The sequence below is a fragment of the Schistocerca cancellata genome, chromosome 3, assembly GCF_023864275.1.
Source record: "Schistocerca cancellata isolate TAMUIC-IGC-003103 chromosome 3, iqSchCanc2.1, whole genome shotgun sequence".
Taxonomy (NCBI): Eukaryota; Metazoa; Arthropoda; class Insecta; order Orthoptera; family Acrididae; genus Schistocerca; species Schistocerca cancellata.
Genome location: NC_064628.1, coordinates 272,568,630 through 272,581,778, shown reverse-complemented (window position 1 = coordinate 272,581,778; position 13,149 = coordinate 272,568,630). Strand labels below are relative to the sequence as shown.

Sequence of the window (13,149 nt, the reverse complement as noted above, 5' to 3'; positions counted from 1 at the left end):
CTAAAATGCATCCTTTCCCTAAACCTCTCCAGTCCTTCTCCTTCACCCCTCTTCCCCCCTTCAACTCATCTGCCAGAAGAAGGAGGCACTGACTCTGAAAGCTTGTAAACGTTAAATCCTTTCATATGTGTGTTCCCCTGCCACCTCTTAGTGAGTAGATTTTTTAATCTATCGTCTTACAATCCATTGTATTCATAATATAGTCATTATTCCATCCTGGTTTTCCACTACTTGTTTTTTATATTTTTATTTTTCCAGAACGGTATTGAGCTAATCATTCATCATCAGTTCCCTCCCCCCCCCCCCCTCCCCCCACTCCCCCCTTGCAGGCCTGGAGGTTAGAATAGGCCCGAGGTATTCTTGCCTGTCGTAAGAGGCGACTAAAAGGAGTCTCACACCTTTCGGTCTTTATGTGATGGTCCCCTGTAGGCTTTGACCTCCATTTTTCAAAATTTTCTCATAGAGCAAGTCAAATGGGGAAGGGCACGTTACATGGTGCATTGTGTCCATTGTGCATTGAGATCTTTAGCCCACTTTCTCATCGAGGCATTGCAGTCCCACTCATCCTCCATCTCTTGGGTGAGGACACCTTCCTGGGTGCGTTTTTCTCTACCCACTGTGCAGTGTCGTTTTCTGCATCAACATTGACCATGGAATTCTTTGCACCTCATATCCAGCACGGTAGCCAGTCCATTATGGTGGGGCCGCCATGTACCATGTTGGTTGTAGCCCCCTGACTCCATAGGGATCGCTCTGCTGATGGCTGCACTGTTAACTCTCCACGTATGCCAAGGAGTAGATGCCCATCACCCTGGGGCATTGGGACTCCTGGCAATGGCTATCCTGCCAGGTGGCCTTTGCTGCAGCTGGGTAGGGCCCGTGGGGAGGGCCCCTGGTCGAAGTGGGTGGCATCAGGGCGGATGACGCACAATGAAGCGTAGCATGTCATCACTTGCTGGTGATCAAACGCCAGTAGTCTCTAAGCTATCCAAGTCTCAGTACAGTGCAGGGAAGTATGATCTTAAACCATTCCATTCCGTGGCCACACCATGGGAAAAACACCAGGCTAAGGATGGCAGTGAACCTTATTTGCCCTGGTACCTTGTATGTACGAGAGCTGATGGGGAGTCCTTTGTCTTGATGAAGCCTCACTTTTTTGTAGAGCATTTAGAGGACGAGTTTGGGTAGGTGGAGAGCTTGTCCAAAATGCGGTCAGGGCCAGTCTTGATAAAATAGGCATCCTCTGTTCAGTCACAGGCATTACTCACTTGTTACAAGCTTGGGGATGTTTCCATTACCATCACGCCTCATAAGAGCTTAAATATGGTCCAGGGTATTGTATTCCACAGGGACTTTCTTTTGCAGTTCGATGACGAGCTGTGCCCCAACTTAGAGCGCCAAGGAGTTCATTTCGTCAAGGTTCCTTTCAAAGGGCACGGCCGACTTCCTTCCCCATCCCTCCCTAATCCAATGAGACTGATGACCTCGCTGTCTGGTCTCCTCCCCAAAACAACCCAACCCAAATCATTTCGTTCAGCATGTCCATTGGTGTCCGAGGGATAATCAGGTTGCCACCGGCGCCTTCATCTTGGCCTTTAAGGCTGACACATTACCCGAGAAGGTCAAAGTGATGGTCTACTGCTGTGATGTCAAGCCATGTATACCTCCCCCATTGCACTGCTTTAAGTTCTGGAAGTTCGGCCATATATCTTCCTGCTGTACTTCACATGTTGAGATTGTGGACATCCATCCCATCCCAATACTCAATGTGCCCCGCCTCCCATCTGTGTCAACTACGGAGAGCGTCATTCCCCTTGCTCACCAGACTGCAGGGTTTTACAGCGTGAAAGGGAAATCGTGGAATACAAGACGCTGGACCAACTAGCTTACACTAAGGCTAAGATGAAATTTGAGGGCCTACACCCTTACACCCTGTGGCTGTGACCTTCTCTTATGCCGCCACTAAGAGAACAGTTGTAGCCCCATCAGTTCTGTGAGTTCCAGTTGGTTTTCAGAGTCATAAGAGTACACCTGCCCTCTTGCTGGTGGGGGGACTTCCCTCCCTGTTGCTCCCACCTACCTTGGGAGCGCTGTCCCCCCAACCATTGGGGACACCAGTCCCCACTTCTCAGCTGGAGAAGTGTAAGTCTTCTTTGGCTCCTCTTGCTAGGAGGGAGTCCATTGGGTCACTACCTTACCAGGTTTCTGCTAGTGGGAAAGATGACACCCACCAGTGGCTGAAGTACCCAAAAGCAGCTGGTCGTAGGGCTTCACTATCATCCTCCATCCCAGAGACAGAATCAGTGGTGCCCTTCCAGCCAAAGAAACCCAAGGATCAGTGAGAGAAATCCAGAAAGAAGACCCCAGAATCAAGGGAATTGTGGTGGCACCCACACCACTGCTGCCTACAAGCTCTGCATCTGAGGATGAGGTGAAGATTCTGACATCCACTGAGGACCTAGACCTCACCAGACCATCAGACACAAAGGATATAGCCTGTTCAGGAAATAAGTCGGTGGCGGCAGGTGACCGTGAGGCATAAATGCCTCATAGTGTTTCATGCTTTCCCAGTCTCATGATCACGTAATCCTCCAGTGGAATTGCGGTGGTTATTTCCACCACCTGGCTGAGCTACGGCAACTGTTAAGCTTTATACCTGCCTTCTGCATTGCCCTCCAGGAAACCTGGTTCCTGGCAATGCGGACCTCTGCCCTTCGTGGCTACAGTGGACATTACAAGAACCACAGCGAATATAGTAGAGTGTCAAGTGGAGTTTGCATTTATGTCCTGAACTCAGTATGTAGTGAACCTGTGCCCCCCTTCTAACTCCTCTTGAAGCTGTGGCTGTCAGGATATGGGTGACACAGGAAATAACTGTCTGCAATGTATATCTCCCTTCAGATGGTGCTTTACCCCTGAACGAATTGGCTGCGCTGATTGATCAACTCCCTAAACCTTTCCTACTTTTGAGAGATTTTAATGCCCATAATGCCTTGTGGAGTAACACCGTGCTTACTGGCCATGGCAGAGATGCTGAAAATTTACTGTCCTAACTTGACCTCTGCCTCTTATACAGGGTGTTACAAAAAGGTATGGTCAAACTTTCAGGAAACATTCCTCAAACACAAAGAAAGAAAATATGTTATGTGGACATGTGTCCGGAAACGCTTACTTTCCATGTTAGAGCTCATTTTATTACTTCTTTTCAAATCACATTAATCATGGAATGGAAACACACAGCAACAGAACGTACCAGCGGGACTTCAAACACTTTGTTACAGGAAATGCGAGTCATAGGCTGGAATGTTCCGTGCTCCCTAAGACACCGATCAATTGCTTCGTATGTCTTCCTGTTGGGACACCTTCGTTCTGGAAATCTGTCTCGATACAAATGTACCACACCACGGCTATTGCCCCATGCTAATCCAACTCCGCGTTTGTAAACATTGCACTGACTGCAAAACCACGTTGGTGATGAACACTAACCTGTTGATGCTACGTACTGATGTGCTTGATGCTAGTACTGTAGAGCAATGAGTCGCATCTCAACATAAGCACCGAAGTCAACATTACCTTCCTTCAATTGGACCAACTGGCGGTGAATCAAGGAAGTACAGTACATACTGACGAAACTAAAATGAGCTCTAACATGGAAATTAAGCGTTTCCTGACACATGTCCATATAACATCTTTTCTTTATTTGTGTGTGAGGAATGTTTCCTGAAAGTTTGGCCGTACTATTTGTAACACCCTGTATACTGTGTCCCCCACACATTTCATTGTGGCTCATGGTAGTTACTCGGCCATTGATTTGTCAATTTGCAGCCCAGGCCTTCTCCCATCTATCCACTGGAGAGCACATGATGACCTGTATGGTAGTGACCAGTTCCCCATATTCCTATCACTCCTCCGGCGTCATGCCCATGGACACTTACCCAGCTGGGCTTTAAACAAGGCAGACTGGGAAACATTCACCTCTGCTGTCACTGTTAAATCTACCCCACACAGTAACATCAATGTCGTGGTTGAGCAGGTGACTAAAACGATCGTTTCTGCGGTGGAAAACATGATCCCTTGCTCTTTAAGGTACCCCCGGTGAAAGACAGTCTGTTGGTGATCCCTGGTGTCGCTGAAGCAATTACAGAGTGTCAACGAGCTCTACAGCAATAAAAGCGGCACCCTTCCCTAGAGCACCTAATAGCCTTTAAGCGGCTCCGTGCTTGCGTTCGCCTGCTTATAAAATGACAGAAACAGGGGAGGTCCATGTTGACCATTGGGTGCCATATGCCACCTTCCCAAGTCTGGACGAAGATCAGACATCTTTTTGGGTACCATACCCCAACAGGTGTCCCTGTCGTTAACATCAGTGGTGTACTCTCTACAGACACAGACGCGATTGCTGAGTACTTTGCTGAGCAGTATGCTCCAGCCTCTACATTGGAGAACTATCACCCAGCCTTTCGCACCCTCAAATGGCGGACGGAAAGGAAAATCCTCTCGTTCACTACATGCCACAGTGAACCCTATAATGCCCCTTTCCAAGAGTGGGAGCTTCTCAGCGCCCTTGCACATTGCCCCGACACAGCTCCTGGGCCGGATCGGATCCACAGTCAGATGATTAAACATCTTTCGCCTGACTACAAGCAAAATCTCCTTGTCATCTTCAACCAGATCTGGCGCGGTGGCATCTTTCCATCTCAATGGCTAGAGAACACCATCATTCCAGTGCTAAAACCCAGTAAAAATCTACTTGAGTTGGGTAACTATTGGCCCATCAGCCTCCCCAATGTTCTCCGTAAGCTGCTGGAACGTATGGTGTGTTGGCGGTTGGGTTGGGTCCTGGAGTCATCTGGCCTACTGGCTCCATGTCAGGGCGGCTTCTGCCAGGGTCGCTCTACCAATGATAATCTTATGTCCTTCGAGTCTGCCATCCAAGCAGCCTTTTCCAGACGCTAACACCTGGTTGCCGCCTTTTTTGACTTGCGTAAAGCATACAACATGACCTGGCGACTTCATATCCTTGCCACATTGTATGAGTAGCGTCTCCAGGGTCCACTGCTGATTTTTATTCAAAACTTCCTGTTTCTCCATATGTTCAGTGTCCAAATCGATGCTTCCCATAGTTCCTCCCCATACTCAGGAGAATGGTATTCTGCAGGGCTCCATATTGAGTGTATCTCTATTTTTAGTGGCCATTAATGACTAGCAGCAGCTGTAGGGCCGTTTGTCTCCCCTACTCTGTATGTGGATGACTTCTGCATTTCGTATTGCTCCTCGTTCTCTAGAACAGCACCTACAGGGAGCCATTCACAAGGTGCAGTCATGGGCTCTAGCCAACGGCTTGCAGTTTCTAGCCATTAAGTCGTGTGTCATGCACTTCTGTCGGCGTTGTACCGTTCATCCAGAACCGGAACTTTACCTTAATGATGATCCACTCACTGTAGTAGAGACATACCAATTCTTAGGACTGGTTTTTGACACCTGATTGACTTGGCTACCTCACCTTCGTGAGCTTAAGTGGAAGTGCTGGCGACACCTCAATGCCTTTCACTGTGTGAGCAACACCAACTGGGGTGTAGATTGCTCTACACTGCTGCAACTCTACAGAGTCTTTGTTCAATCCCACCTTCACTATGGGAGTCTGGTTTATGGTTCGGTGGCGCCCTCAGTGCTACGTTCACTCGACCCAGTGCACCACTGTGGCATCTGCCTAGTGACGGGAGCTTTTAGAACAAGTCTGGTGACCAGTGTCCTGGTGGTAGCCGGAGTCCCTCGATTGCGGATCCGAAGTGCACAACTGCTCGCTAGTTATGTTGCACACGTAGTTCGCCTGAGCGTCTGAATTACCGTCTCTTTCTCCGACCCGAGGCAGTTCATCTCCAGCATCGGTGGCCCAGGTCAGGGGTCACGATTGCGGTTTGCGTGCAATCCCTTCTCTCCAAACTGGAGTCCTTCCCTTTACCACCTCTACTTGAGGTCCACTCATGTACACCTCCATGGTGTACACCTTGGCCGAAGCTTCATCTGGACCTTTTGCATGGTCCTAAGGAATCTGTTAACCCTGCCGCTCTCCGCTGTCACTCCCTTTTGATTCTTGATGTGTTCCAGGGCTATGAAGTTGTTTACACTGATGGCTTGATAGCTGATGGTAATGTTGGCTTCGTCTATGTCCACAGAGACCATATTGAACAGCATTCCTTGCCTGCTGGCTGCAGTGTATTCACTGCAGAGCTTGTGGCCGTATCTCGTGCACATCAGTACATCCGTTCCTCTTCTGGTGAGTCGTTTCTTCTCTGTTCTGACTCACTGATAAGCTTACAAGGTATCGACCTGTGCTACCCTCGCCATCCTTTGGTAGCAATCATCCAGGAGTCCGTCTCTGCCCTGCAACAGCCCAGTCGCTCAGTGGTGTTTGTGTGGATCCCAGGACACATTGGAATCCCAGGCAACGAACTTGCCGACTGTCTGGCCAAACAGGCTATGTGGAAATTGCTCCTGGAGATATGATAACTCTGAAACTGACCTGTATTCTGTCTTATGCCGTAAGGTTTTTCAGCTTTGGGAGACAGAGTGGCATAACAGTATGCACAACAGACTGTGTGTCATTAAGGAGACTGCGAATGTGAGGAAGTCTTCCCTGCAGGCTTCTTGCAGGGAATCAGTTGTCCTTTGTCGGTTCCGCATTGGCCATACATGGCTGACACATGGTTATCTCCTCTGTTGCGAGGGCCCTTCTCAATGTCGCTGTGGCTCCCAAATGACAGTCGTCCACCTCTTGCTGGACTGCTCACTTTTAGCCACTTTACGGTGGACTTTTAACTTTTGCAGCACCCTGCCTTCAGGGTTGGGCAACCTGCCTCACCAGCAGCTTTGGTTTTATTTTTTAATCATGAGGTTGGGTTTTATCATTTGATCTGAGTTTTAGCGCATGTCTTTTGTCCCTCAGTGTCCTCCACCCCAAGACTTTTAGGGTGGAGGTTTTAATGTGTTGCAGAGTGGTTGGCTTCTCCTTTTTTGTTCTCATGGTCAGCCAGCCATGGTAATCTGCTTTCTTGTTTTTAATCTCTTCTCCCTGTTTCTTGTGCCTCTCTGTGGTTTTCTTGTCCTATTTTGTCCATTGTAGTGTTTGTTGTCATTCTGTCATTCTTCTGGTTCTTCCTTTCTCCTGTTATTGTGCCGTACATCGTCTTTGTTTTCTTCTTTCCTTTTACTCGGAACAATGGACCAATGACCTTATAGTTTGGTCCCCCCCCCCCCCCCTCCCTCCCTTTTAAACAAGCCAACCAACCAGTCAACATCAGTGGTCCTATAGAGGATACATAATAATATAATACATACTATATGTCATGGGAGTTGAGATGTGATTATAATTTTGCATGTTTTGTCTTAGATTGTCTAATAGTTGAATTTTATTTTTAAATCCTATAGATATTTTTCCCCATATGTTTATGGAGTTTTTCTATTATTTTTATATAGTTTCCAGCACATCCTCATATTGGTATGAGTGAGACTAAGTATGCTGTATCTGCCGACTACTATATAGAGACAAAAAAAACAGAGTTTTTAGTCATATTTTTCCAAATCTGGTTGACAAAATAATGCTCCAATGAACAAATCAAATTTGAAATTAATGCTTATTGTCCTTTTCTATTCCAAAGGAATTTACCACCACAGTTAGTACATCATAGACAACCAATCACCAACAGATTTTTCTTGCAAATGCATGAATTATTGAAGACAGTACTCACACTTGTCAGTGAAATCATACCAGTGATTTAGGCACTGCTTTTATTCATTTCATGCTGATGGCGCGTCATTTTGGAAAATTTAAGTGTATGAGCTTATAGTTGGTATGTTAGTAACCGGTGATTTCATATTGTTGTTGAAAGACTACTTGATAGAAATCTGACTGACTGGAGAACTGGTCTCTGGTTCTAAGTTCTTGTGACAGTCTTGTCCTTCCAGTTTCCTAGCTTCATTTGCACTAATTATGGGACTGGAACTGAAAGTTTCATTGATTGTATTTCAATGTGTCCATTTTAATTGTTGCAGATTTAACTCCTGTCCTAGCAGATCTTCTGCAGTGAATTGCTCAGGACACGGTATTTGTATAGATGGAGTGTGTACATGTGATGCAAGCTATATGGGTGAGGCATGCCACATAGAAGTTTGCCCAGGAAATTGCGGGGACAATGGGGAGTGCAACATGGAGTCTCACCGTTGTGACTGTCACCGTGGCTTCAAGGGTAACAGACCGTATTTAGTCCCATTAACTGAGTACAAACTTGAAAATTGATATTGTACTGCGTAAACTTTGGATGTGTGTGTATGTGTTTACTACTTCTTAAAATTAAGATGCACTATATGTCACTTTCGTAACAGCAGAGGTGATAATTTTACTATCTGCTCAGATATAGTGCAAAATTAAAGTAACTGTGTTGATCCCTGGTTGTTCTCGCATCAGTAGACATACCAGCTGCTTGACACAGATACATTTGTAATTTTGTTTAGTTCCATAATTCTTGTTTACAAAGAGAGACATAGAAATTATTGTCACAAGGAGTGATCTGCTATAACTTGATAAAGATAACTACAAATGGGGAATTGAAAATCACCATAGGGGCATCAGCACAAACAAGATAGAGATTTCTCTCTCTCTCTCTCTCTCTCTCTCTCACACACACACACACACACACACACACACACACACACACACACACACACACACACGTTCTAATCATCTTCAGCTACTGTATTTTTACCCATCTGATACTTATTCCAGCCACAGACTAACTATACTGGGATGCCTCAGCAGTTTTCACACTGTCACTCTTTCTGGCAGGGGAGTTCCTTCCTTCCTTCCTTCCTTCCACTTTCCAGAGCCTCTTATGTAATCCTTTTATCAGTACACCAATTTTCAATGCTCTTTGTAGTACCACATTTCAAATGGTCCTAGTTTCTTCTATGTTAGTCTACATTCATTGTCTTACAATTTATTAATTTAGAGTTTCAGTAGGTCTTCCATGCAAATTTTTGGTAGCAAGTAAACTCTTCTATCTGAAGAACATATGCTTTCATTGTGTTATCAGCTCACGAAGTGTGCCTTTTTTTTCATCTTGTGTAGTTTAGTTTTCACTTCTTCTCTTGTTCTTTTGCCACTATTTATGTTGCAATCCTAGTTCTACTTTCTGTTTCTCATAAAACTTTTGTCTATATTAATTTTACTTGTAAAGTAAATCCTGTGGTATTTAACCTATTTGGTGTTGCTTCTGCTGAGGTTACGAACTGGAGCAGAGTGCTTCCATGCTTGACTCTATATTAACTTCAGTATGAGGGCACTGCTGTGCTGAGAAAGTGGGCATGTCTTCTTCAGTCTCTCCCATTCATTATTGCGGATTGCAGCAGGACTATGCTAATGCCTGTGGTATCAGTGTGCATTGCTGACGTTGGTGTGGCGCCACAATCTTTGGCTGATACCATAATATCCACATTTCATAAAAATGGTTAATCACTGCTAAATTGTGGAGTGTTGCCCAGTATCATAAATCTGAAACCATACTGTGACCATCTTATGTTATAGAACATTTGTGACATTCTTCAGCATACACATTGTGTGTCATTTTGTCACCTAGTCATGATATGTCATGTAGTACTGAAGGTCAGAGGATGAATATGTCAGAAGATGCTGTGCATGAAGTCCATATCCCTTTAAAGATTGGCAGTGGTTGTTTTGAGGTACTGGCAAATGTTTAGATTATGGGGCCATAGAATCTTCATAAAAAATTGTGATGTGTGCTGTTACATGTCATCGTTTGTGATGTTCTGCTTCTCTGTAATGGTTGCAGGGTTGCAAATATTGTCTGTTCGGTAGGGAACTAAACGCTGTACGCCTTCATGCACACCCTATATATGAGAGAAACCTGAAAATTTCTTTGTCTAGCAGTGGATGACATTCTAATTCACAAAACATCTTTTTTAAGGTAATTGTGTTTTTGGTTGGTGCACTTTAAATAAAGTTTTCTTCCATTGGACTGATTCCACTCTTGACATGCAGGTTCTAGATCACCTGCAAAATACACATCTATAGCTGTCGTAACGTCACAATTGTACACACAAGATTTCCCAGTCAGAATTTTTGTAAGTGTGGGAATAAATGGATGGCAAAACATGCCAATTGTGGTGAATAGAGGGGATTTTCCCACAATTGTAATTCAATATCCTTCAGTTTATTGATGGCCAAAGTACTTTTAATTATATTGATGAAAGATTATGTTTTTCTCCTTTCATATTCCAGGCATCTTCTCAATTACTTACTCAACTAGTTGTGGATCCAGTAGACTTGAATAGTATGCACTGTTATTGTTTTACCCTTAAGAAGGTAACCTTCTACCATCCTAGAAAACACAATTCCTCTGTCATGCAATATCGACTTCCTTATTGCTGAGCGAGGCTGCTTACACCAACCGCTGTGATTGCTGTTTTATTTATGATTTGGTGTTGGAACAGTGCCTCCTTCACTCTAACATATCAATACACAAAACCAGTTGAATTCTTTTTCAAATGATCCAATTATTGCCAAGAGATTTGTTTTGCAGCTGACATTTTATTATTATTATATGAGAAAAAAGATATACAGATGTGAGTTAGTAATACCTACCCACCACTTGTTACAGTTTACAATAATAGAAATTCTTCTACAGAATAGGAGGAGTTGTCAAGGAGAAACTTTCTCAGCTTGTTTTCAAATTTTACTTTGCTGTTTATCAGACATTTTATATCATTGGGTAAGTGATCAAAAACTTTAGTTGCAGCATTGTGTAGTCGTTATGCGCTAAAGACAATCTTAATGTGAAGTAATGAATGTCATTTTTCCCTCTGGTATTTATATCATTGTCTCTTTTGAACTGTAACAGTTTATTAACAGAAAACTATGTGAGGGAATAAATACTATGAAGCAGTAGTCACAGTGCCCAACTCCGTAAACAGATGTCTACAAGATGATCATGGATGAGCACCACATATTATTCTTACAGCATGTTTTTGGGCAACCAAGACTTTTATTTATGTATTTGTTTATTTTTTTTTTTAAGAGGCATTACCTGAGAACATAATTCCATATGACATTATTGAATGAAAAAAGGTAAAATATATCAGCTGATTGCTTTATCTCTTCCCAAAATTTTCAATGATTCTAAGAGCAAATGTGGCAGAACTAAGTTGTTTTTGCAGCTCCAAAATGTGCTTTTTCCAATCTGAATTCTCATCTATACGGACATCTAAGAATTTTGAAGTTTTCACCCTATCCATTAGTTCCACACCATGTGTTACACTTATCGTTGGTGTAGTGCCTGTGCAGAACTGAATATGATGTGTCTTTTTAAAATTGAGGGTGGGACCATTCACAGAAAACCAGACAATGGTACTTAAGAACTATGTTTACCATTTCTTCTGTTTATCTGTGTATGCGTGGATTGATTACAGTAGTCATATGCAAAAAGAACTAATTCTGTTTGTTGTATATTAAGCGGAAGATCATTTACATATATGAGGAACAATAGTGGACCTAAGATTTGGCTTTGGGGAAGCCCATATGTGATTTCTCGCCAGACAGAATTAAGTCCCCTCACATACACTGTAGCAGTACTCCATAAGACAAGAGTAATGTAGGCAGTATCTTTAGTAGATCTGTTGCATCTTCTAACTGTTCTGCCAGTAAAATGACATCTTGGTCCGTTCCTGGCTATATTGATTGAATTATTAAGTACAACCTTTAACTGTCAAGCTTAAAATATGATATTGTATGCATCCTTTATAATTCTGTTTGTGGTTTTAATTTTGGGGTGTTCATCACAAGGATCATCTCAAAGAGGAGTATGGCCTCATTAAAACTAGATGTACATTACTGCAATACATGTAACAGCATAACAAAATTTAATTGATATAAATGCCGTTCATTCTCGAGCCCTTAAAATTTTTGCCTTGCATTTGTGTGAGAGTGTGTATTGTAGTTGATCATGATTAAAGTAATTCATTGACCCTTTAAAAGTGATTTGTGTAAACAGTCTCTGTAACTAGATCTGTACTTAGGTGTATATGTCCCAGGACAATGGGAAATCTGTGAAAAACCCAGGAATTTTCTCATCTGGGAGAAATCAGGGAAAGATCTGGGAATTTTTCCTAATTTTAATTTTCGGTTAAATTTTTGTAATGTTGATTGATTAGAACAGATAACTCTAACAAAGAATTTTAATTTAGCCCAATACTGAAGAATAATACTGCAGCAGTAAAACACAAACAAGAGAATAAAAATAAAACTTTAGTTGCAAAGAAAATGTACAATTTACAACAACAGAACACAGTGCACACACAAGCATTTGCCAGCAGCAAAATGTATCAAAGATTAAGCAATACTACGTAACAGTAATCTGCTTTCAATATGTCTTTCTCGTGGGCCTCGTTTTGATGAGTGTATTGTCGCATTGTTTCACATTTGTAGCATGTCACGGGAAAATACTGCGAATGATGGTTCGAGAAGTGTTACTTTCAAAGTAAATTTCCTTTTATGCAAGATGAATTATTTCTTAAATCATGGAGTATTAGTTTCATTCAAAACTTAACACTGAGGACCAGCCAGATAGAAAAATTTCGGTCAAAGAAGACAAGTCATTTATTGCCATTATTTAATATTTCACTAGCACATTTGTGTTTGGTATATCTTAAAGGGTAACAATTGCTAAAAGAGACCAAGTTTCAAGGCTAGATTTTCATATTTATTTTACTTCATATATTCAGCCATGTAACCCTAAAAATGTTCAGTATACAGCAGATAATTTATGGTTGTGCTTGTGAGAAATATTCAGCTGCTGCAATTTAAGCTATGTTCTTAAGATCCTGTCTAACCACACCCTCAGAAAAAAACTGCAGAAAATTATTAATGGCCAATATTATATGTGAAAACTTTCCTGTATCTATGCTGTATGTATATATTAATGTAAGCCATTAACTATTCCTGTTTGTTGTGTGTTTGCACTACCTAACAGTGAAGTTGCTATTGGCTGACTACCTCATATGTCCTATGCTCTGAATGTCTGCTGTCATTGGTTGGTGAGATCTTGTGACGAGCTGTGATTGGGTGACAAAAGCACATCA

The 13,149-nt window shown here is 42.9% G+C and overlaps 1 protein-coding gene across 2 annotated transcripts in view; it reads left to right on the top strand.

Annotated features, from left to right (window-relative positions):
- LOC126174932 (attractin) overlaps positions 1-13,149 on the top strand; it is a 281,000-nt gene that overhangs the window by 25,238 nt on the left and 242,613 nt on the right. For both annotated transcript variants that reach the window (XM_049921387.1, XM_049921388.1), the window contains exon 4: positions 8,053-8,246. In XM_049921387.1, coding sequence (XP_049777344.1) covers positions 8,053-8,246 — 194 coding nt within the window. The remainder of the gene's footprint in view (positions 1-8,052; positions 8,247-13,149) is intronic.